Source organism: Drosophila obscura, unplaced genomic scaffold (assembly GCF_018151105.1).
Source record: "Drosophila obscura isolate BZ-5 IFL unplaced genomic scaffold, ASM1815110v1 contig_1, whole genome shotgun sequence".
Lineage (NCBI taxonomy): Eukaryota > Metazoa > Arthropoda > Insecta > Diptera > Drosophilidae > Drosophila > Drosophila obscura.
Window position 1 is genome coordinate 10,363,023 of NW_024542679.1, and position 21,916 is coordinate 10,384,938.

General features: G+C 44.9%; 2 protein-coding genes and 1 long non-coding RNA gene across 4 annotated transcripts; 1 reads left to right on the plus strand and 2 right to left on the minus strand.

Moving 5' to 3' along the window:
• Nucleotides 1–434: 434 nt before the first annotated feature.
• LOC111072705 lies at nucleotides 435–4,217 on the minus strand. The gene is made up of 7 exons (XM_022364718.2): nucleotides 2,690–4,217; nucleotides 2,493–2,626; nucleotides 2,205–2,437; nucleotides 1,572–2,143; nucleotides 1,350–1,503; nucleotides 754–967; nucleotides 435–685 (listed from the first exon to the last, which is right to left on the minus strand). The coding sequence occupies exons 1-7, from the start codon at nucleotides 3,211–3,213 to the stop codon at nucleotides 435–437; spliced, it is 2,082 nt and encodes a 693-aa protein (XP_022220410.2). The 5' UTR covers nucleotides 3,214–4,217.
• A 2,564-nt stretch (nucleotides 4,218–6,781) lies between these two features.
• On the minus strand, nucleotides 6,782–13,319 carry LOC111072717. Of its 2 annotated transcripts, none has more exons than XR_002607621.2 (3): nucleotides 13,231–13,319; nucleotides 7,713–7,782; nucleotides 6,782–7,650 (listed from the first exon to the last, which is right to left on the minus strand). It is a non-coding gene; the product is annotated as an uncharacterized LOC111072717 (long non-coding RNA). The 2 variants fall into 2 exon arrangements; XR_002607620.2 differs by lacking the exon at nucleotides 13,231–13,319 and adding an exon at nucleotides 8,802–8,878.
• A 5,701-nt stretch (nucleotides 13,320–19,020) lies between these two features.
• On the plus strand, nucleotides 19,021–21,801 carry LOC111072713 (protein scylla). Its single transcript, XM_022364727.2, has 2 exons — nucleotides 19,021–19,331; nucleotides 20,131–21,801. Exons 1-2 carry the CDS (start codon nucleotides 19,265–19,267, stop codon nucleotides 20,850–20,852), a joined length of 789 nt encoding a protein of 262 aa, XP_022220419.1. The 5' UTR covers nucleotides 19,021–19,264; the 3' UTR covers nucleotides 20,853–21,801.
• The last annotated feature ends 115 nt before the right edge of the window (nucleotides 21,802–21,916 follow it).

Consider the following 21,916-nt stretch of genomic DNA (forward strand, 5'->3'; position numbering starts at 1 on the left):
GAGGCCACTTGGACTCGGCCCGTCATGATATATGGGGCATTATGTCCATGCGATGCGATGCGCCACCCCCCCAAATATATTCCTCTTCCTTTTTGTTTTTTTTTTTCGTTTTTTGTAGTGCGTCAATGAAGACTTTTCAGCTTTTCGATTGCCATTCGGTTTCGAGTACCCCCAAACATTTGTCATCTGCCGCTGGTAATTATAAGCATTGCGTAAGTGGATGCCATGCCTCCACATACTCGTACATACTCGAACATACTCGTACATACTCGTACATCTGTACATATATCATCCCTTGATGGCGGAGGGTGTGCCACTGGATCTCGAGTGCTTGTGCAATCTCAATGTACAAATTCCCATTTGTCCCACACATATCGCAGTAATTTATAGTTCATTAAAATGAAAATTAAAATCATATATTTTTGTTGTTGTTATTAATCTGGATACAGGCGCTTAAAGTTATAGTACAAGCTGGGATTGAGGACATCGTACATGGGATGCCGCATGACGATGTGCCTGAAGTGCCAATGCTCGAAGAGAAGTGCCAGAATCGATGCCACATAGCCAATGCCCAGGGCCACGAAGGAGCTCCAGAACTTGGTGAGATTCATGAGGGCTTCCTGTTGGGCAGGTGCCTCGGCCGGCAGTCGTTTGATTGCATCCTTCAGCCATTTGGCTATCAGACCTGCCAAAGAACGGGCTATGAGGGTGAGTCAGGATCTAGGTGGGAAGGATCAGCTGGGTGTAGCATACCGGCCTCGGTCATGTGCTGCAGGGAGCTATCCACGCGCTGCTTCAGCGCGGCGTTCTTTTCCATGGCCAGCACGACGGGCATGTGGACGACGCAGTCCCGCATGATGTGCAGGGCGGAGCCCACGCCTCCGGCCACACCGTCCGCCACGCGCATATAACGCAAATAGAACTCATTGTCGTAATAGGCGCACTGACCCTTGGCAATGCGAGCGGTCTGTGAATCAAGAAAGGTTTTCCAATTGAACAGTTTCTGCTCATTGGGTGATCTCATTGGGCGATCCAACTAACTTATAATAATATTTATATATTTGTGTATTGTCTGTGTCATTTCAAAGTGATTTGTCTGCTTTAAACTTTCCTGTATCTGCTTAGCGAACAGATAAGATACGAGCAGTAGTAGCTGCCTTTTCGCACAGGCTGAAACTGGTTTTTGCTTATCATAAATACAAATAATAATAAAACAAATTGAAATCCCATAACATGCCATAGATAGTGGAGAAGTCTCTGCTAAGGGTCAAGGGTGACATGATTTCTATTGGAGCTGTCGAATCGAATCAAAATCTGATTTGGTTAATGGCCCCATAGGGGCTGCTTACCAGATCTTCGCTGTCAGCCAGAACATCCATCTGGGCGCCCACCTTCTGGGCCACCTCATCGATGGCGTCCACAAAGAATTGCCTGTTCTCGGCCGCCCCAGTCTTGAGCGGTATACCCGAATGCAGCAGATCCTCCAGCGTATCGATGGTTACCCTAGCAATACGTACAATAATTATTGATCATAATCAGCAACCCAATTCGAATTTAAGTGACGGTGTTACCTTGCTGCCGGGTTGGCCAAGATGGCGGTAAAGCTGGCCCGGTATGTGGCCACCAGCAGGATGCAGTAGATCCAGTACCAGCCAGTAAGGACGCGCAGCGGCCAGTTGCGTGGCATGCGAGGCAGCGCCACGTAGAGGAGCATGCTGTAGGTGAGCAGAATGCAGGTGGCATAGTCGTCGAAGAGATCGCGATGCTTGCCAGCACCCAGAGGCGGACGATACCGGCTGAGGGCTGCGCGGAAGCTCAGCCGGCGATAGGTGCTTGGGTCCAGCGGCTCTCCACGAGTGCGGCAGCAGCGGGAGAAGCTCGCCTGGCCGCTGCCCGTGAGGATGGCGTTCAAGAAGCTAATCGCATAGAAGACGGTGCCCACCACGAAGAGGGAGAGCACGACACCAGCCCACATGCCACCGCTGAAGGGCAGTATGAAGGTCTGCCAGGAGTTGTCCGTCGACGACTCGGGCGTGAGGAAGGTCAGGCACTCGAAATTATGCGGCAGGCTGAGCTCCACCAGCCGCAGGTATACCTCGAACAGGTGCAGATCGCCAATGGCGAACCGGGCACCGTGCAGCGCCTGTTCGTGGGACGTTCCAGAGTTAAATCTTCTCGGAAGGCGCAACGCTGCAACTGCTTACCACTTCCGCAATGAGTTTGGAGTCTATGTGGGTCTTGTTCTCCCCATATGCCACGTCGTACTGCTCCCAGTCCGACTCCTCGCTCACGTTCGGCCGATAGTAGACCGGCTGGAAGTTCAGTGCCTTGCCCAAAGCATTCATAATGTCCACCTCCACGCCCTGGTAGCTGCTCGTTGTGTTCGACCACTGCACCATGGGCACATGCTCGACCACAGCCACTGGCAGTGCGGCCCCTTTGGAGTAGGCGGCAAGTGGAAGCTGGCATAAAGTTCTCAATGGCAGACTCACCCTTCAGATCCCTCGTATTGTCCACAAACAGAATCCTTCCATTGATGCGTTTACCCAGCTCCCAAGTGGCCAGATTTCGAAGCACCAAAACGCCGCTCAAAATTCCCGGAAAGGCCACCGTCGAAATTTGGAATCTGTAAGATGGGCCCCAAACCCCAAATCAAACATCTGGGTATATACGTGACCCCGCCGCTTACCTGTTATCCAGCTGCCGCTTGAGGAACACGCTGCGCACGTAGACGGTCCACAGGTGGAGCATGTCCGGGGCGAAGAGCCGCGAGTCGTGCAGCAGGAGGAACTTCCTCTGCATGTTCAGGGCCCTGTGGTCATAGACGAACCTGAGCAGGCCCTGCACCTGCCAGCCATTGAGGACGGTGATCACGTGCAGCTCGCAGTCTCTGGCCTTGATGGCCAGCAGCACGCGCTCCAAGTGGCCGGGCAGCCGGCCGAGATCCTCGCTGGCATTCACTCGCACCACATAGCAGGGCACCAGCTGGCGACCCACGGACTCAAAGAAACCCCGATCGTAGATGGGATAGTGCAGGTCATCGGTGATGACACCGAAGCATCTCTGCACGTTGGCCGCCCACAGAATCTTCTGCAGCAGCTGCTTGAGGCCAGCCTGATAGCCATCCAGCGGCTGGGGACTCGTTAGTCCTGTCCAGCCCTTAGCCAGTGTCACCAGTCCCAGTAGCCAGAGCCAGAGCCAGAGCCAGCGCATCCTGTCAGCAGCAGACACACGACTGCCACCGGCTCCCGGCTCTGACAGTTCGTTAACCTGCTTTTAGGGGACACGGACTCGGACTCGGACTCGGACATGGACATGTATGGTACGGGGTCGTTCATTCCGTATGCAGATCTAATTAAACTTTCCCTAACTCTGGGCTCTGGGGGCGCCCCCCTAACTGTCAGTCAGTCGTCTTTCTGTGGGGTTGGCTGACCTGCTCTACTAACATTTAAACTTTCGACTGAGTTGGGTAATCTAGTTATAGTTTGGGGTTTTCCCTGCTGGTTGGGTAAATGTTTGGCCAAGGTTGCTCGGAGTTTGGAGATCTAAGGCATAAGGTAAGGCATCCCTTGGCACTCCACACCATATAAGCAAGCCATTTGCCCAACCATATGACTGTAAATATTACCTGACCCTACCCTAAGGCTGGTCCCGCACTTATCTAACGTTCCACCTCATTCCACTGACGCAAACAGAACAGAACCTTATCGTAGCCACAGACAAACGCCAATAGAGCCAGCACAACACCCATCTCTCCTTAGCCACTCCAAGCTGAGACAAGCCACTGGCAAATGACTGCAGAACACACAGAAATATGCATTTAATTTAATCGCACTCAATGGCCCCCTCGAAGCGATCTCCAGCATCGGAAAGTTGTTGTCTTCGAGTCGTTAGTGCTGCACTGTGCGATCTTGTCACTAATTCGACGACTGTCCACTCCACTGTTTCCCGGTTGTCCGACTGCAGGCAATTGGATCGGGCTAATTTATCATAAGACCATAACTAATTTGTCCGTCCGTCTTCATTAGTAGGAAGACAGACCAAAGCAAGGCACAACACAACACAACACACTAGAGCAGTACAGACCAGACCAGACCAGATCCCAGAGCGAAGAGCAAAGAGCACTCGTTGATGATAGCAGCAGGCAGTCGCAGGCAGGCAGCAGTAAGTAGTGACGGTGGTCGCGAAATCAGATAAATTGCGATCATCCGCATGGGGCTGCCGGCTGGCGGCTGACTGAGTCAAGGCCCAGACGCTAATGATAATGTGGACGACGTGTCACCGGGCATCAGTCAAGCAAACCGATTAAACCAGCACCAGAAGCCACATTCAAATACCCATTAATGTCGGCTTAAGTCGAGTCCGCGTCCGAATGCAAAGTGCTCTCTCCTCCGCCATCCTCCGCCATCCTCCGCCATCCACCATTTTCATCCTCTCTGCGAACCGAACCAATCAACCTACGGATGTGGGTAGAGTAGCTCTTTGCGTTGGTGTTCAGAATGGTACACAGAGAGAGAGAGAGAGAGAGAGAGTCGGGTACTGCCGTTGAAGCTGCTGCTGCTGCTGGAAACTAAAACTGAGACCCGAAACCAGAGACCACTCTTCTGCTCTTTATTGTCGTGTAATTAACTTTTTCGGAATCGTCCGGATTTGGAATTGTTTGCACATAATTGCAATTTAATTATTTCTCTCTCCCTCTCTCTCGTTTTTACCTTTTTGTGTGTGTGTTTTGTGTGTTTTTATGGATTTATGTTGGTCGCGCGGTCGACTGGCCATTAGTTGCAAGGGACAGGTACTACGTATAACACCCCTGTCTGGTCTGGTCTGGTCTGGTCTGGTCTCGTCCCATCCCAAACTGAACCGAACCGAACGGAACCGATCTGAGACCCGCAGGTAGCACAGAAATCGATTTCCACCGCCATTCCACCGCTTCCCATGTCCAAGTGTCAGCCGGTGCCGTGGCCGTTGCCGTTGCCGGGGTCTGTGCTCTTAACGAGTGCATTGCATGCGATGGGAACGAGCCGGGTCCATAGAGACTTTGCTGATAGCGGGAGGGACTGCCAGTGGCAGGGCCTTTTTATGGCACAGATTCACTGTGGACCAAGTGGACCGATCCGGTGTCGATGGCCAAAACCCAAACCCAAACCCAAACGCAACAACAGCGACGAGCCCTCCCCATCTGCCAGTTATGGCCAGGTCGCTTTTGTCTCTGCCTGTTTGCATTGACACATTTTCTATTTTTGTTTTCCCTCGGAGATTTTCCCCTGAGCAGGATTTATGGGTTCCTTGAGGTAACCTCAACGACACACGCACACACACACACACACACACACACACACATGGCTCATGGTTCCTTCTCCGGACTCTAGCATTAGATATGCTTCTGTTCTAATTTCCTCACAATATTTTATGCGAATTTTGCAGTTTATTGTCTACCGGCTTTGGCTTCGGCCTCGGCTTTGGCTTAGAGTGTGAAAATGTGTAGTCCCCTGTCCGAGCGAGTGTGTGCGTGTGCCCTGGGAAATAATTCAACAGTTTTCCCACCTTCTGCTTATCGGCAAGTTTGCCAACGGCAACAGTTTTCCCCTGATTTATGGCCCCAGCTGTGTGGGTCGAGTCGTTTGGGTCGCCATCGCCATCGCATCGCTCTCTGCATGGGGATGTGTGGTGTGCGGGGATGCGGGGCATACACACACTGCTGTGTGAAGCTTTCCAGTTACTTACAGTTTACGGATGCAAAAGGTATAATATATTTCCAAGTCCAAGTCTATCCAAAGTTTTTGGCTCTTCATTGACAAAGTTCGGTTCACACGCTACCTCCCTCCCTCCCAAACAGAAGATATTTATCTCTCGATAACTCGATTAGTGAATCGAATATACATATGTATATGAACCTGTTTAATATGCAAATCGAATTTTGCCAACTTCATATATGCGAGTATGTATGCATATGTATATACTTATGTATATTTATTCAATTTACAGTGCATGTATCGCTCGTTAATTTATGGTTTAACTCTCCGCAATCTATAATTGGATATTATCAAACCAAATATATGTGTGTAATCCTCTTAAAATATTAAAATTAATTCTAATTATATTGGTGGGGCGCAGATTTTCACAAAATAATGCCCATCAAATAAGATTAAATTGAATAATGTTTCCGTTTTTTAGTTTCTCCCCACGGCATGCGATCTTAAGAAATTCTACACAATTGGTTCGCTTAATAAGGAAGCTGGTAAAGATCAAAGGCGAAAGAGTGGGTGTGAAAATATTAAATTAAAAAAAATAGAGGGTGGGTACATATATTAAAAAATAAATGTATGAGTTCTTGGCAAAGAATACTTTTATAGCTTATTTTAGAATAAAGGAAATGTATTAAACGGATCCTTATAAATACCAGCTTTAATTGGAATTAAATTACACATTTACCAATTAATTTCAAATTAATGATTTGAGCTGAATTCGGTAACTTATATGCACATATGTTTGTACCTACTATCAGATAGTTGAACATCTGATTTACGCACATGCTCGGCTCGTCTGCTCCTTTGTAGCTTTGCCTGAAGTCTGAATATAATGAGGAACCCAACTGTCATACGATATAGGTGTACATATATGTATATGTGTGCAAGTTCTATGTATTTATGTTTATGCAATGCTTACAAGTTTCTTGAATGTATGGGAGAACAAGCGAGATATGAACAGCCCTCAGCTGTAAGCATACGGAGAGCATGTACATACGTACATACATAGAACTATGCATCTTTTCATTTTTCTACTCGTATGTATATATATATGCAAAAAGCCATTCCAATCAAAGTGTATTGGCATGCAGCTGTATTATCTGACCGTTGCTGGCCGCCGTTGAGCGTTGACTATTTGAACTAATTTCATTATCTTAATGAGAACGTTATTAAATTATTCACGTTTACAAATGCGCCGAACCGGACTCCTCCTTCCTCGATGCGAGCACGTTGTCCAATATCAATGACTAATCTACGAATCTATGCACGGGCCACACATCACCATCGGCTCGTATTCTGTATACTGGCATACTGTACGTATACGTACTATCCCCATCCCATTGTACTATTGTATATCCCACAACTCTCTGTGTGGGGCGGTCGCTCTGTGTATCTGTATGTGTATCTGTGTGCTCCATTGAATAAAACTTAATCAGCATTTAATTAAATGCACAGAGAATCGGGCAAAAGGGGTTGGCGCTGTCGTGTATGTGGGGCGAGGATTGCCGGAGGGGCAGCGAAATAAAAGGCGATTTCGTTGATTATGTAAATCAATTGAGCAGTGAGATAAAAACGCGTATTTTCTCCCTCTCCAACCGTTTCTTCTGTTTTTTTTTTTTTGCTGATAAATCGAAATCGTTCTTTGGCATTATTCTCGGTTTTTTCTTTGGGTCTTTCTTTTTTCTTTTTTTCTCCCCTTTTTCCAACATTTTTTTTTTATTTTTTGCTCGCGGCTTTGCTGGTAACGGCTTTTATATAATCACTTTTGCCAGTTGCTGTTTGCCTATCATTTTATTTTATTTTATTTCACTTTTCCGATACACTCATTATTTCCCAATGTGTGTGTGTGTCTGTCTGCAGCTGTGTGTGAAAATCATGACAGCGCGAGCCTCTTTTTCATACCCTTACCGAGAGAAGGGTTTCCATTAATATTAACAGATTATAGTCGAATGGAGGAATACTTACATTTTGATTATTGGTTTGTCCTGATTAATCCTACAGTACTTACAGTCCTACAAGGTCTTCAGGCTGTGTTCTGAAATATAAGAATATTCCATTGCATAATCACCAACCAAAGCCTTGTAGATTAAAGTCTAAAGAACGCCTGCTCTTGATTAAATATTATTGCATATGCCACTAAATTGTTTATATAACAGGGAACACAAACCGATTTGATCGATATAGCCAGCTATAGCTAACATTAATGGATTCTGATTAAAAGTTCAGTGTATTAAAAGCTTCACTTTCAATCTGTTGTTTGTTTTTTTTTTCTTTGCTTTGCTTTTGCTGTTGCTGTTGCTGTATTTATAGAACAATAATGGAAAACTAGAAAAGCGCTTTGATTTGCAAAATTGAGTCGGGTAATATCATGCGCTCTGTGGAGTCCAAATATGCATATACATATCTACATACAGTACATATATATTTAGATTAGGTGCTCCATTGAGCAAACTGTCCACTGCTGGGGGTATAATTTCTGGCGAACCGTGCATATTAAACTGTTTGAACAGATCTTCTGATAGCCATGGGTAGCCATTAAAACGTTTTTTTGTTTGCGTATGAAATGTATGTACATAAGGAGAAACCGTCCTCGTTTTACCCATCTGCAAATAATACTATAATAAAGCTATAAGAAATTAACTGATTCTATTGAAGTATTTAATTTCTAACATTTGAAAATTAAATCTCTAATATGCCTGGGGATAAATGAATAAATAAAAAAGAAATTATTCTAATGGAAAAGAGTTAATGTATACAAATGTACATCTGCATCTAATAGAGGATATATCTGAATCGGTTTCCCCCAGAAAATAATCCCTTAGACAATTAATTAAAACCAGTAAAGAGTAAATGGTTAATAATTTTAAATTGTGAAATTATTATCAATACGTGAATCTATATCTATGCTGCTTATCGCTCGCTGCAGTAGCCATGCATAAATCATACGCTGGAGAGTATTTCGCACTGAAACCGAAACTTGAGTCACGAGTCAGCTGTTGTGCGGTGGCCAGGCTCCCATTGGCTGTGGGTTCGGAGGTTCGTTCTGTGACTTACGTAAATGGATTTCTCCCTTGGAGCAGCTCTCTCTCACTCTCTTTCTCTGATGTTCCGCCGTCTCCGTAGCTGGCTGCCTGACGGGTCTGGGGGCTGACGTGTCCCTCGACACGAGCCCCACGGCTGACGAAATACTCAAGCGAAAGACATCGCGAAAAACTCGACCCATCTGTGGGTTGACTAATGCCAATTGGGTTGCCATGGGCTCAGTTCTGGACTGATGAAATCGGCGACCGATCTGGCCACTGTTTCTCCATTCTATGACTGGCATCCACTTCCTGCTTCGAAACGGAGGCTCGGCGAGCGTGACACACTTTTGCAGTGCCCACTATCAGTCGCTATCAGTATTGCAGTATCGTTTTTTGCCCAATGATCTAATCTGGGCCCAAACGAAGAGTCTTTGTTCGCAAAGGTTGCAAAACTGGGCAGGCAGACGCTTTGTCTACGCGGTCTGGGACATGTCGGCTGTGCCTGGTTGGTGGTTGTGTGGGTCCTATGGGGCCACGCCATTTCAGCGTATCTGAAGTGCAAAATGTTGGCGATAAAACACGCGACCTTGCCCATTCCACAGAACTCACTCACACAGATACACACACACACACACATCGAAGACAAAGGGCCATAAAACTAGGAGTCAGGGGGAGAGAGAGAGAGAGCTGCTCGTACGAGCAGAGTGCTATATGGGAACGTGACGCATATTCTCCCTAGCCCAGCCTAGCACCGTTGAATATTGATTTAATATTCTTTTGATATGTGTATACACAGGTACATACGTATACGTATACGTACACCCATCCAGCGCTCCCACACTTCGTTATACATTTACACGAAATCAGTCAGACGATTCGTCGTCGTTGGGAGCTCTTTATAGGAGTAGTTGCTGGGACCTAGATAAGTTTTCCTCGGGGTGGGCAAATATTTGTTGCGAAAACTGTTGACTGATATTCAGACAATCGCAAATTGCACTGTGGTATCGCTATCGCTATCGTATTGAACATCTTGTAGACAAATAGGCGACAAAACAACGACCTACCTCCTCCGACCCATAAAGAACTGACTCCTTGACAGGCAGTGGGCTAACAAAGGGAATGGAATGAATGCTTGGACTGATCTACGAACAGAGTGATAGACAGTGGGTTAACAAAGGAAGGGCTCATACAGTGGGGAACAAAATAAATATATGTACATACATTTGGTAGAGAAGCATCAATATCAAACGTCTCTTTTTATGTAGGGTGGATCGTATGATATACAGCTCCATTTCGGTGTCAACCAAATTCAAATGAAGTCGCCACACCAGCAAATCTTATACCTACAAATATTGCCTTATTTACAAATTATGTTTGTAATAATAATAATTAAAAAAGGTTTATACAAACTGTGGGGTGTCTTTGCTGTTGAGGGAAATATGTTTATTATTGCTAGCCCCTAGCTAGCGCAATGCTCATATTTTTTGTTTATAATATTTGAGTTTGGAATATTCAATGCAGAAAGTTCTCGAACATTTAATGGAACGTTATACCCTCAAGCCGAACCCGAACCCACATCGCTCTGCTCTGCTCTGCTCTTCCCTTCCCTTAATTTAATGCCATAACACTTGGCTGCTATGTGAGTGCATTTCCAGCGGGAAGCATTGGAAAAACCCAACAGACAATTCATTGTGGAAAATTTGCGGATCATTTGGGCCCTGCCTCGACCTCAGGTATGGCCCTAGAAACTCGAACCCGATCAGGTAGCGGGGACGACCCTTTTGGCTGATGAAATCAATTTGGGAAATCAAGCGACGAGTATCTTCGGTCTGCATAAATTACTGCCATCAAAAGCTACAGCTCGAGCAGACTCGCAGCGAACGGGTTGACACTCGCTAGGGGCAAGAGATGTGGTGGCTGTTGTTGCTGCAATGCTAAATCTATTCAATAGACTCAAATTTGTTTAATTGATTTAGTGCGACATGACCCGGGAAGCGAATTGATGTGCTCTCTGGCGAGCTCACAGCTATTTTTAGTTATTGGCTTCGAGCCGACTCCCTCAATTTGAGTGTTCCGGACCTCTTCTCGTAGTCAACAGCCCGGGCAGGGCAGGGGTCTAGACTCTAGAGTCTTCGCCTAGTCGTCGACGGAGCTGACCTTCGACTTGGATGTCGCACACACGCAATTTTAAGGGTGATTAGCGTTCAGATGTTGGGCACATGGTATGGTATGCTCTATGCTCGTACCTTCCCTTACCACTCTCCGTCCGACTCCGACAGAGAGTCAGTCACACTACCATTCCCATCGAAAGTCGAGAGTTGTACTAGACCAGGGACAGGAACAGGAACGGGGATAGAGGGATAGGGCCGACTGGGTTGAGTGCTAAATTGATAAATTGCCTTGATTGGAAAGGAAGTTGTATGTTGCTCGGGGTTGAGCTGTATTCGTATTGTTTTCCCTCGTTTTTCAGCGTTTTTTTTTTTATGGTGTCCATTTCCCTTTTGGCATATTACCGTACAGCTCCAGCTGAGAGTTTGTCCATTAAAGAGTCGAGTGCCTATTATGCGCATCCCTAATTGTGGTGAGGTGGGGGGGATGTGGATCTTGGCAAGGGGTTACGGAACGCTTTCCTTTTCGTTCTTTACATAAATGCTCTGAGAACTGCATAGAAAGATGAATTTCCTCTGATTTCAGCTATTTTCTGAAGGGCTTACGTGTCATAGCTGTTCTTATTGTGACTATAAGTCTTCTTATGACATCATTAATACATTATTAATAGATGCAATACTTGTACAATTGATAAGACAAAGACAAAGTTGATAAGTACAAATTTCACTTCAACGATTGAACGCAGACTATTTATTTATGAGTGGTTTACCTGTCATCTGGAATTAGTCATATTTCCATTATCGACATCGATCATTCGAGCACTTTTAGGATTGTTATCAGTGCTGTCGTTGTCCAATAAGAAGTGCCAGAGTCAGACCATCTTGGAGGTAATTGTTTCTAGCTGATCTCAAAATCAAATCGATCTACCTAGTAGCAAGAACGTCGCATTCGCTGTACTTGTAATGGGCTCGAATCGCATGATGTTTATTCCTGCCATAACTCTCTCTCTCTCTCTCTCTCTCTCTCTCTTTCTATCTCTTTCACTCCCACTATTCATCTCTTTTCAGCCGTTCTCTTGTTCACTGCTCTCTTTTCAGTTGGATCTCATATGACAGGTTTGTCACAATCAGCTTCCAGTCCCATTCATCCAGCAATGCACACATATGTATGTATGTACATATGTATGTAAGATTTATGTACCTATTCCTGTACTTGTTCAGATGTTCTTGTATCTGCACATATTGTATCAAATTTTGCATAGTTTTCCCGCGAAGCTAATCCTCGGAAGCGGTGTGGAGGGGGGAGACAGTTAGCGTAGCAGCAAAAAGTTATATGGAGCGTAGGTGTTGGATAGGTGGAAAGAGGAGAGCTGCCTCTCTGAACACATGTACGGGTATGTCCAGTAATTTCATCATTTCTATGTTTTCTCCAATTTCATGAAACTTTACATAGTCGAAACGCGAAGAGAAGAAATAGAAAAAGCGAGAGAGGGAAAGGGAGAAGCAGAACGACAGAAAGAGAGAGGGAGAGAGAGCGAGAAAAAAAGAAAGAACCCGTTGCCAGGCAGAAAATGAACTATTGATGGAAAAAAAAGCTGACGGCGAATGCAACACAAGCACCAAGATACAAAAGATACATGGCATGACTTTGTAGCAAATACAAACATACACACATGTGCATGCGAGTGGGGAGTGGGGTTTTATACAGAATAAAACAGATGATTGCCCATAAGCAAAACGAAGAACAGAAACAGCAAGAGAGCTGGAAGGCAGGTTTAGGATAACGAGGCTTTTGATACCCTTGCAGATCAATCGTTACACTTGTGTACCTCAATGGTTGTCTTACATATTCGTCTTTTATGCGTTGGCCAACAGCTGGTCAAAGTCATGCTATCTCCTGAAAGGGTACAACATCAGCTCAAAACTTTGCATTTACTGCGGGCAGAGAAAGGCCGGCCGGGTCTCTCTCTCTCTCTCTCGCTCTCTCTCTCTAGCGATGCTTGCAGCAAAGCAACAAAAAAACAACAAGCAAACAGCAACACACACAGAAACTGAGGCACAAATGAAAAACAGATGAAACGTTGACGAGAAGCAACGTTGCCGTTTTGCAGCTCGTTCCCAGTCGGCTTGTCTGGCCCAGTGTGTGAAAATCGGCAACAGTGCACTGTGTGCAGGCAGGCAATAAGAAAACGACAAAGTCAGCAGAGGCAGAGGCAGAAGCAGAAGCAGCGCAGCAACAAAACCTAAGGCATAATACATGCATACACACTTATATACATATATGTAGCCATTTATGTATGTATGGGTGCCTTTTGGGGGGCGCGAAACGAGTTGGAAAATCAAGATACTCACTGCGTTTGGAGCAGAGACGGAGCAGAGGTAAAACAGCGCTGAAACCCAAGCAGAGCTAGAGCAGAGCAACCAACTCTTGCAGCGTTGGCTGCTGACTTTGTATACACAATGCAAATACACACACATGCATGCTGCAAGGGGGGTGCAGTGGGGCCACGGAAAACATATGATGAGCGAAACAGCTGCAAACCCAGCAGCGAAGCTGGCAGAGAAGCAGCAGCAGCAGTTTACTGGACCCCAATTTGCAGCAGCCAGAAAGAGATAGGTAGATAACATATGAGTGGGAGAGAACCAGCCACCAGCTGAGTGAGAGAGCGCTGCAATGTCAAAAGACTTCAAGTGGGGGAGAAAAGCACTGTCAGCTGTGTGAGAGAGAGATTGAGTGCAGGTCCATTAAACGCTGAAAACTGAATGAAAATGTTCGCTAAACTTAACAACTGATTAGATTTCCAATATAGTTTGAAATTTCAGGTTTATTCCAAAGTTTTAATCATATTCAAACAGTTTTTACCTCCACATTCGGACAAGAGGCAGTCTGTAGAAACAGCAGAGAGCCAGCTGTCGGCGTCAATAAGAGAGCCAACAGCTGTTTGAGTGAACACCAAAAGAGGGAGAGAGAGTGAACAGTAAACCAGTTAGTTCAGTTTGAGTGGGAAACAAATAATTAAGAGAGCAAAACAATCGGAGTGAGTTTTTTCAATAAAAATTAAGAGCAAATAAAACTCTTGAGTGGAAACTAAAAGCAATAAAATCATGCGAGCGAACAGCAAAAGAGAAACTAGACAATTTCAGACTTTTACTCTTATCTGAAACTACTCGATCCAAACGCAGAATTGGAAAACAATTTCCATGATAATTTGAGAAAATGTTCAAAATGTCTTTTAAAATGCAAGATAGAAGGAAAATTCATGATAATTTTACTCTGTAAACAGAATTTCATGCACATATTTTTTCTAGTAATTTCTAAGAACTAAGTTAAGTTCTGCAATGTTTTTCCCAATTTATTTTGCATAAATCCATTATGCATCTGTCAAAAAAGTTTTCCGCCCACATCTCAATTCAATTGAAGTCCAATTTAGACTCCAATTTTTCACATTTGCTTAAAACAAAATCATTTCGTTTTTTGGCTGCGATTCCACTCAAAAATTGAGACGGTCACGTATGCTGCAAAGAAACGGCGGCCGGCAGATGGCGCCAGGCATGCCGTTGCTGGTTTCTATTTTGTTGCAGGAAAAATTCATTTCTCTTCGTAGTTGGTTGGGGATACTTTGTGATAAGAGATTCTAAGGAGGTTTTACAGGGTATTTAATTTCCGGGTAGTTATGACTCTCAAAACTACTCAAAAGTCGTTTCTCTGCCACTTTGATCTGATTTAAAGGAAACTTTGCCCGCTAGATGGCACCAGGCATGCCGTTTTGATAAAAAAAATATTATTTTTCTTGGTTTTGGTTTTGGAGGTGGGAATCGTACGTTTTCTTGGACTTCGGAGTTGCGGATCCTATGGGAAGACATTTGGGGGTGACCTTTACAGCAAACTTTGCTCCATATGTAGGGCACATGGCGATCGAATAGCTATAATTGGGCAATTTCCTTTGTTGCCAGGCTGGCTCTGCCGCGATGACATCATATCTCTGAGCGAGAACCGTGTCCATAATTATCGCTCCAATCGAATGAGTTTCGCTTTTCAATTGATGCATTCGCCCTTATCGCAGTGGATCGATCAAACAGCTTTATCAAATTAGCTTATCGCAGTTCGTTTCGAGGGATTTACACCTCTTGCACGGATGTGTATCTGTATATGTATCTGTATCTGTATCTTCAGCCAACTTAAGTACGTGCAATGAACTCGCCCCGAAATGTGCTCGTCATAGGTGTGCGGTTTATTTTGTTTTGGGTTAGATATTTCCGCGAAAGTCAATCTCTTTTGGGTCGGATAAATGGATAATTTGCTCGCAATTTAGTGTCTGCTGCCACACCAAACAGTAACTTGCCACACACACACACACACACCTGCCTCTCTGGCAACCAGTTCTGGGAAGCATTTTGGCAATGGTTTTCCCCCCTAGCACACACACACACACACACACGCGCCACTGAGAAAAACTCAACTTGTTCTTGTTAATTTTCTTTGGTTCTGCACACGTCTTGTGATTTTCCTCAGATTTTTCCCTGCCACCTTTCACTTTTCCGTATTTTTTAATGAAAATTTATGCATGTGTGCGAGTATCTATGTGGGTGTGTGTGTGTGTCTCGGGGTGAAAATGTGTTGTGTTTAGTAAAAAACTAATTTAAATTTACAAATTGCCTTCAGAGGGGGGGCAGCAGCAGAGCAGCAGCCGCACGCCAAAAAGCCAAGGCATAAACTTGTGGGAAATGGCTTTCCCGGAAAAGCAGAGAGCCAAGGTAAAGTAAAGTTCTTCCTAGGTAGGTTTTCTTTTTTCTCATATGTGAACCCCATCAGGGCAGAGAGCATCGCAAAATCATAAAGAAAATATAATTCAGGCCCAACATTGATTGATTTATTTTTTGAAATTTCAAAATAAAATTATTATATACCCAAATTTAAGTTCTTTTTCTTTCGGTGAGTATGAAATGTATTGAGTGTGGCATTTCCATCAGTTTAATTTCTTATGGGCTTTCTTTTGGAGCAATCAGAAATTCTCTTGCAGCCCAAAAATGAACGAAACTTTCCAATACCTTTGATATACGCGTAGAATAAAATATAAACAATACGATGCATATAGACTATATCTAGATCTATAAATTCTGCTGTTCATTAACCTCTTGTTTGCCACATGAATCACAATTCTTTGTGGTTTATTATTGCAACTCTTTGGGCTATTTCGCGATTGCGTAGCCAGTGCCGATGCCGATTCCGATTCCTGTTTCTAATCAAGTGGGGGCCACGCCCCATTTGAGCAGCATCGAATCTGAATCGCAAAGGGGCTGTATCGCATTTCAAAGATTGCGAAATGCCGGGATTGCTCAGGTTATCAAAGCAAGCGTTTCGCAATATACTCGTACGCAAAGAGTCAAAGAAGAGGCAAAGTCAAGGGGCACGTCAACAACAAAGAGAAGTTCTCGTTTCAATTCATTTATTATCTGACAAAACACATCTACATAAAGCTAATGTGGCACGAAAGATATCCTACACACAGGCACACACACAAACACATCGCACAGATAGAGATACGGATTCGTGCTTCAAGGAATTTCATTTCAATCTGAAAGAAATTTGATTTTATTTATACGCAAGTATTTGTGGCAGGCATCGAGACAGCAAGTCGGACTTTGAGTTTCGGCTGTTTGGGAGAGTGTGCTGTGTGTGTGTGTGTGTGCAGTGTGTATGTGTGGGTGTGCTTGTGTATCCATGAGATACATTTCAATCTTTCGTTTTCAATCTACGTGAAGCAGCGCTACATCTCTGGTCAGCAAACAATGGCTCTTGGAGAAACGACAAAAATGAAGATGAAGATGGCATAACCCGACCCGAATCGAGAAAGGAAAGAAAATGCATTCAATTGAAAGGAAAGGACACAGCCAGGGATCATGATATGAATATGAAATGTTCCCCCCACCCCCACACTTATACATACATACATATGTACATATATTATCCATCTACCCCATCCCTCTACACACATGCACATACAATTTTCACTTGCTGATGAAATTCACAAGAACAGGTCGCCCGTTGCCTGAAAACATACGATATTATACGATTTGAGAGCGAGCATAACTTATAAAATTATGATGAAATTCGTCATTTACTTTTACGAGAATCGTGCGACTATATTGTTCATCAAATATTTATAAATTTCACGATTTTTTGGTGTACAAAAAATGTGTGGAATTTGGGGAAACAAGACGTTACACTATGACCCCGGCGTGGTGCTGGTGTGGATCCTTAGATATTTTAATTCAGGGAATGAATCTACTTATGTATAATATTTCTTAATATTTTAAATAAAATATAACACAACTTGCCCTTGCATTTTCACCAGAATATGAAAACGAAAAAAACCTGAACCTGTTTTATCCCTAAGTAAGAACTCACACAAAAACTCCACCCCATAAATAAAGGTTACGAAAAGTATTCGTAAATACTTTTCTTTTTTTTTTTAATATTATCTGATAAATATTCATCATCAATTTCATCTTTATTTATCATTATTTTTATATTTCTTTGAAAACTTGTTCATTCTGTTTCAGTCCTCTGGGAATATGTATGGCGACGGGGCGCCATCGTACCACCAAAATGTTCAATTAGATTTTTCCAATCGCATCCCAAAGATACACATGAACTTCGATTGGAGTTGCCGCAAAAACACGAATCGGTGCGTGAACGACCCACAACTTTGTGAATTTCTTGGGAAATTTGCTTTCATTTTCCGACATTTAGCCCAAGGGTGGAGTGGGGCTGGGGCCCGAGAGATGCCCAAAACAGCAAACAAATTGGCCAGAAATCAAAGACGAGGGAAAAGAATGGGGGGGGGGAAATTTTGCATTTGGCTTGGTTTAAACTAAACAAAACTCGGATTGTTTCACGAGTGCGAGTACAAGTATCTGTGGGATTGCAGATACATTTGTATCTGGCCTGGCAACAGCAGCCTCGAGCTGGGGCTGCAACTTGCAACGCAATGGCTGCTGCTCTTGCCCCATTAGCCGGGACTCGAATTTTGTGCAGTGGAAAATTTCAGTGCTCCTTGCAGCAGTAGCAACAGCGGTGGCAGCGACGCCGACTGAGGCAGCGCAGTAAATGTGGAACGCTGCACGAAGGGATGGTGTGAAGAGCATGGGGCAGGGGGGAAGGGGCAGGGTTACTTTGGTTTGTTGCTGCAGCTACTGCCGCTTCCTGACGGTGGCGTTTTCATCATCCTTTTTCGAAACATGCTCAACCGGCGCAAAAGTCACGTATGCACGGCCAACACACACACACACACAAACACACACATACACCGGCATGCAGAAGAGCGAGCAGAGACAGCGACGCCGGCCGGGTTGTGGGTGCGCAGTGCGCATGAGCGACCCAGCAACAGCGAGCAGAGAAGAGCATTGAGTTGAGTTGAGTGGAGTGGAGTGAGTGGAGTGAAACAGCTGACGTTGTTGCTAGGTTACAAGAGAGCGACGAGAGTGAGTGCGACGACGAGAGCTGTGTAAAAAGCATACGACTTACATCAGCCATTTGCCTGCTTTTGCCATGCCATGCCTCCCCTCTACCTGCACCGAGCACCCACAACAGTAGTAGCAGCAGCAGCAGCAGAGGCAGCACAGAGTGAGAGAGAGAGAGAGAGCGGTCTCTTATGTAGAGAGAGCGGACCGCTAATTGTAGCCGCTCGCTCAACCACCACCAGCGGCAGCGAGCAGCGAACAGCGACGTCGGCAGAGGCCTGGCGAGGGCTATATAAACCAGCTGTCGGCCACATTAGAATCCACATCGACGGCCCGAAAAATTTTTGATAGACACTGCTGGGAGACAGACAGTGGCCAGAGCAGCGTCCGAACAGAAACTCACGAAGAATTCTATAAAGCAACAATGTACTTGTAGCAAACAGTTTTCTGAACACTATAAATAATTAATATTTGCCATCAACAAATGCAACGGACCAACGCCATTAAAGTGATACAACCACAAATCAAGTTTAAATAATTAATGAAACAACAAAAGTGCTGTGATTCCACTACAAAACAACAAAAAAGCTAATCTAAACCAACAACAACCAACACACTGCAGCAGCAACAAATTGAAGCAATCAGCGGCAGCAGCAACAACAACAGCAAATTGTGATAAATTTATTAAGAAAAAAAAAGCAAGAAAAACAAACATACATATTATTTAATTGTTAAAACAAAACAAAAACGTTTCAAGTGATACAAAAAGCTAAGCAGAATAAAAAGCCGTCGGCGAAACGCATCCACCAGAGAGGAAATTTTCGATAAGAGGGCGAACGATTTTGATACGATATTTCATCCGACTCGATTCGATTTCCTTCGAAAAAAAAAAACCACAATCACCACACACACTCAGCCCCAAATGAAAATGGAGGTTATTCCCGTTCAATCCATCTACGGCGGTGTGATGGGCTTAAATAAAAATATAGGTAAGTGTATGGGAGAAGAGAATTTCTCCTCGAAAGAGAAAAGAAAATTGAGTTCTGGAACATTCCGGAAGAAAGTGTGCGAAAAGGCAGCGCAGAAACAGTGTAGTTCAGCGAAAGCAAAATATAGAAAAACCCAACTCTTCACGTAGTTTTCTGGCAAATATCTAAGAAAATGTTTTATTCCACCGCAAAAAGTAATTGACAAAGCAGTTTTCCCACAAGATTTCTCATTTCAATGAACAGTTAGAGCTAGTTTAGCTGCCACAAAAGTGCTTTTGTGTCCTCTTCCTTTTGTTTTAGCCCTGAAAATTGCATCAGTAAATAATTTCGAAAATAATTAAACACAAAAATGCATAAAAAATCAATTTGCAATTACAACAGAAAAAATGTCATAAAAAAGAGGCAGCAGCAGCGGCAATCATGTTAAATTGTTCAACAAAATTAAGTAAAACAAAAGTCAGACAGGGAGTGAAACAACAGCAACATGGTCACGTAGGCAGAGAAGCAACAATAAAAAGTGATTTTTCGTTTGGGCTCTTGCCCCCCCCTCCGTACGCTGACCGTCGGGTTTTTGTGTGTTCCGCTTTTGTCTTGCCGTTCGCTAGCGGTTGTTCGTTCGCTTTATGCCCGCTGTTGCCAAGCGGCTTTCCGCTGTCCGCCATACGTTTCCCTTTGATGCTCCTCTGCTCTGCTCTGCTCTGCTCTGCCCCAACCTCACCCCAGCCTCTGGCGCACTCTTGGCGTTTGTTTAAACAATTCGTGTACTCATCAGCATCTACTCTTTCCATTGTTCTTCCAGATTGGACCAGCACCCTGACACCGCCCGCGTCCGCCAGTGTGGCCATTGACGCTGCCGTGAACGCTGCCCCGCTCAAGACCAAGGGCTCCTCCGCCCGCGGCGTCGATGCCCCCAACTACAGTATTAAGCACAAGCAGGCGCCCACCAGCCACGCCCATAACTACAGCAAGAAAACGAAGCCCAGCAGTGGCGGCTACTACTACGCCGGTGAGGTGCAGGCCGAGGATGAGGAGGAGCAGGTGGCCCCCGCCGACCTGGACATGCGGGAAGTGTCGCACCTGTCGCTGCGGTTCCTGGACGAGCTGCGAGCGGCCAAGTCTCGCCATCTCACCTGCACGGAGGTGTCGCTGCCCTGCGACCTCGTGCCCAGCATCGCGGCCGACATTGTCCGAGTGTCGGAGAAGGAGCCGTGCGGCACCCGAGGCTGCACCATCTACATCGAGTTCGAGGACGAGCCGAAAAACTCGCGCCGCATCGCCTCCCTTAAGCTGGACCCCGAGACGGTCTCCACCTTCGAGGTGTACGTGACTCTGCGCCAGGACCACCGCGGCTGGACCTCGCTCCTCCCGCAGTTCATGAAGAGCCTGGCACGCACAATCACCATCAGCCCCGAGTACACGATCACCAAAAACAAGCTGTACTCGGCCGAGGGGCCGGGTGCCAGGCGCAGCTACAGCTTTGGCAGCAGCCAGAGCCGAGCCATCGCCACGCCAACGGTGTAGGAGAGAAAGGGTGAGAGAAAGCGCCCAACACCCCCTGTGATGTTAAGAGAGAGAGAGAGAGAACGAGAGGAGTAGTTTGTTGCGATCGGCAACGCGACGACGAAGCAAGTATTCGAAGCCACCCCACCTACACACACTCACACACACACCCCAAACACCCAAAACACACACACACACTCATACTAATACTAGAGCGAGAGCAGGAGAGAGCCTCTCTCTGCGACTCAATTTGTAATTGTGACTCTCACCACCATTTACTTAGATGCGTAGTGCTATAATAACTAGACTTTTAAGTTGTTTCTCCTTTTTCACCAACGACGAAAGAAAAGAAAACAAAAAGAAAAGCAAAGCAAAAGCAGATGCAGATGCAAATGCAAAAGCAGAAGCGAAACGTGAGGAAAACCCAACATGAAATTCAAAGATGGCAGCCCCACCCCCCAGGGGGCGGGCCCGTCGACAACTCATGAATATGTGATACTGTTTAAGATGCTAAGAGCTCCCCAGCCAGGGCCAGGGCCCGTCCAGGCTCCTGGCCCGGGGACGTTGATAATACACACCTACACACCCACACAAACCCCACACACCACAACCACACCACATACATACAACACACTTACACACCCATACAGAACAGATTTTTGAAGATTGTATGCTATATAGAGACCGTACGATTGTAATAAACTAAAACAAACAAAAAAACTACACCACACACAAAAACCAACAAACAAACAAAACTTGATCTTGCTAAATTTAAAATTTAACTTTAAAAATGCTGAGCAATCAGTGGAGGATTTTAGAGAGGAGGAGTTTTAGTTAGACGCAGCTTGCTGCAATAAAATTTTTAAATTATTAATTAATCTTAATTAAAACCAACAAATTTTAGGATTTTAACAAATTTTTACATATATTATTAAATGTATAGCGCGTACCCCCATCAAAAACAAACAAACAAAAAAAAAAAAACAAAATGGCAAACCCACACAAAAAAATCATCTAAAAATAATATGTAGCGTGTAACAAATGTAAGGCAGAAAATATCTCAGTAAATGTGAAAGCGTAAAAAA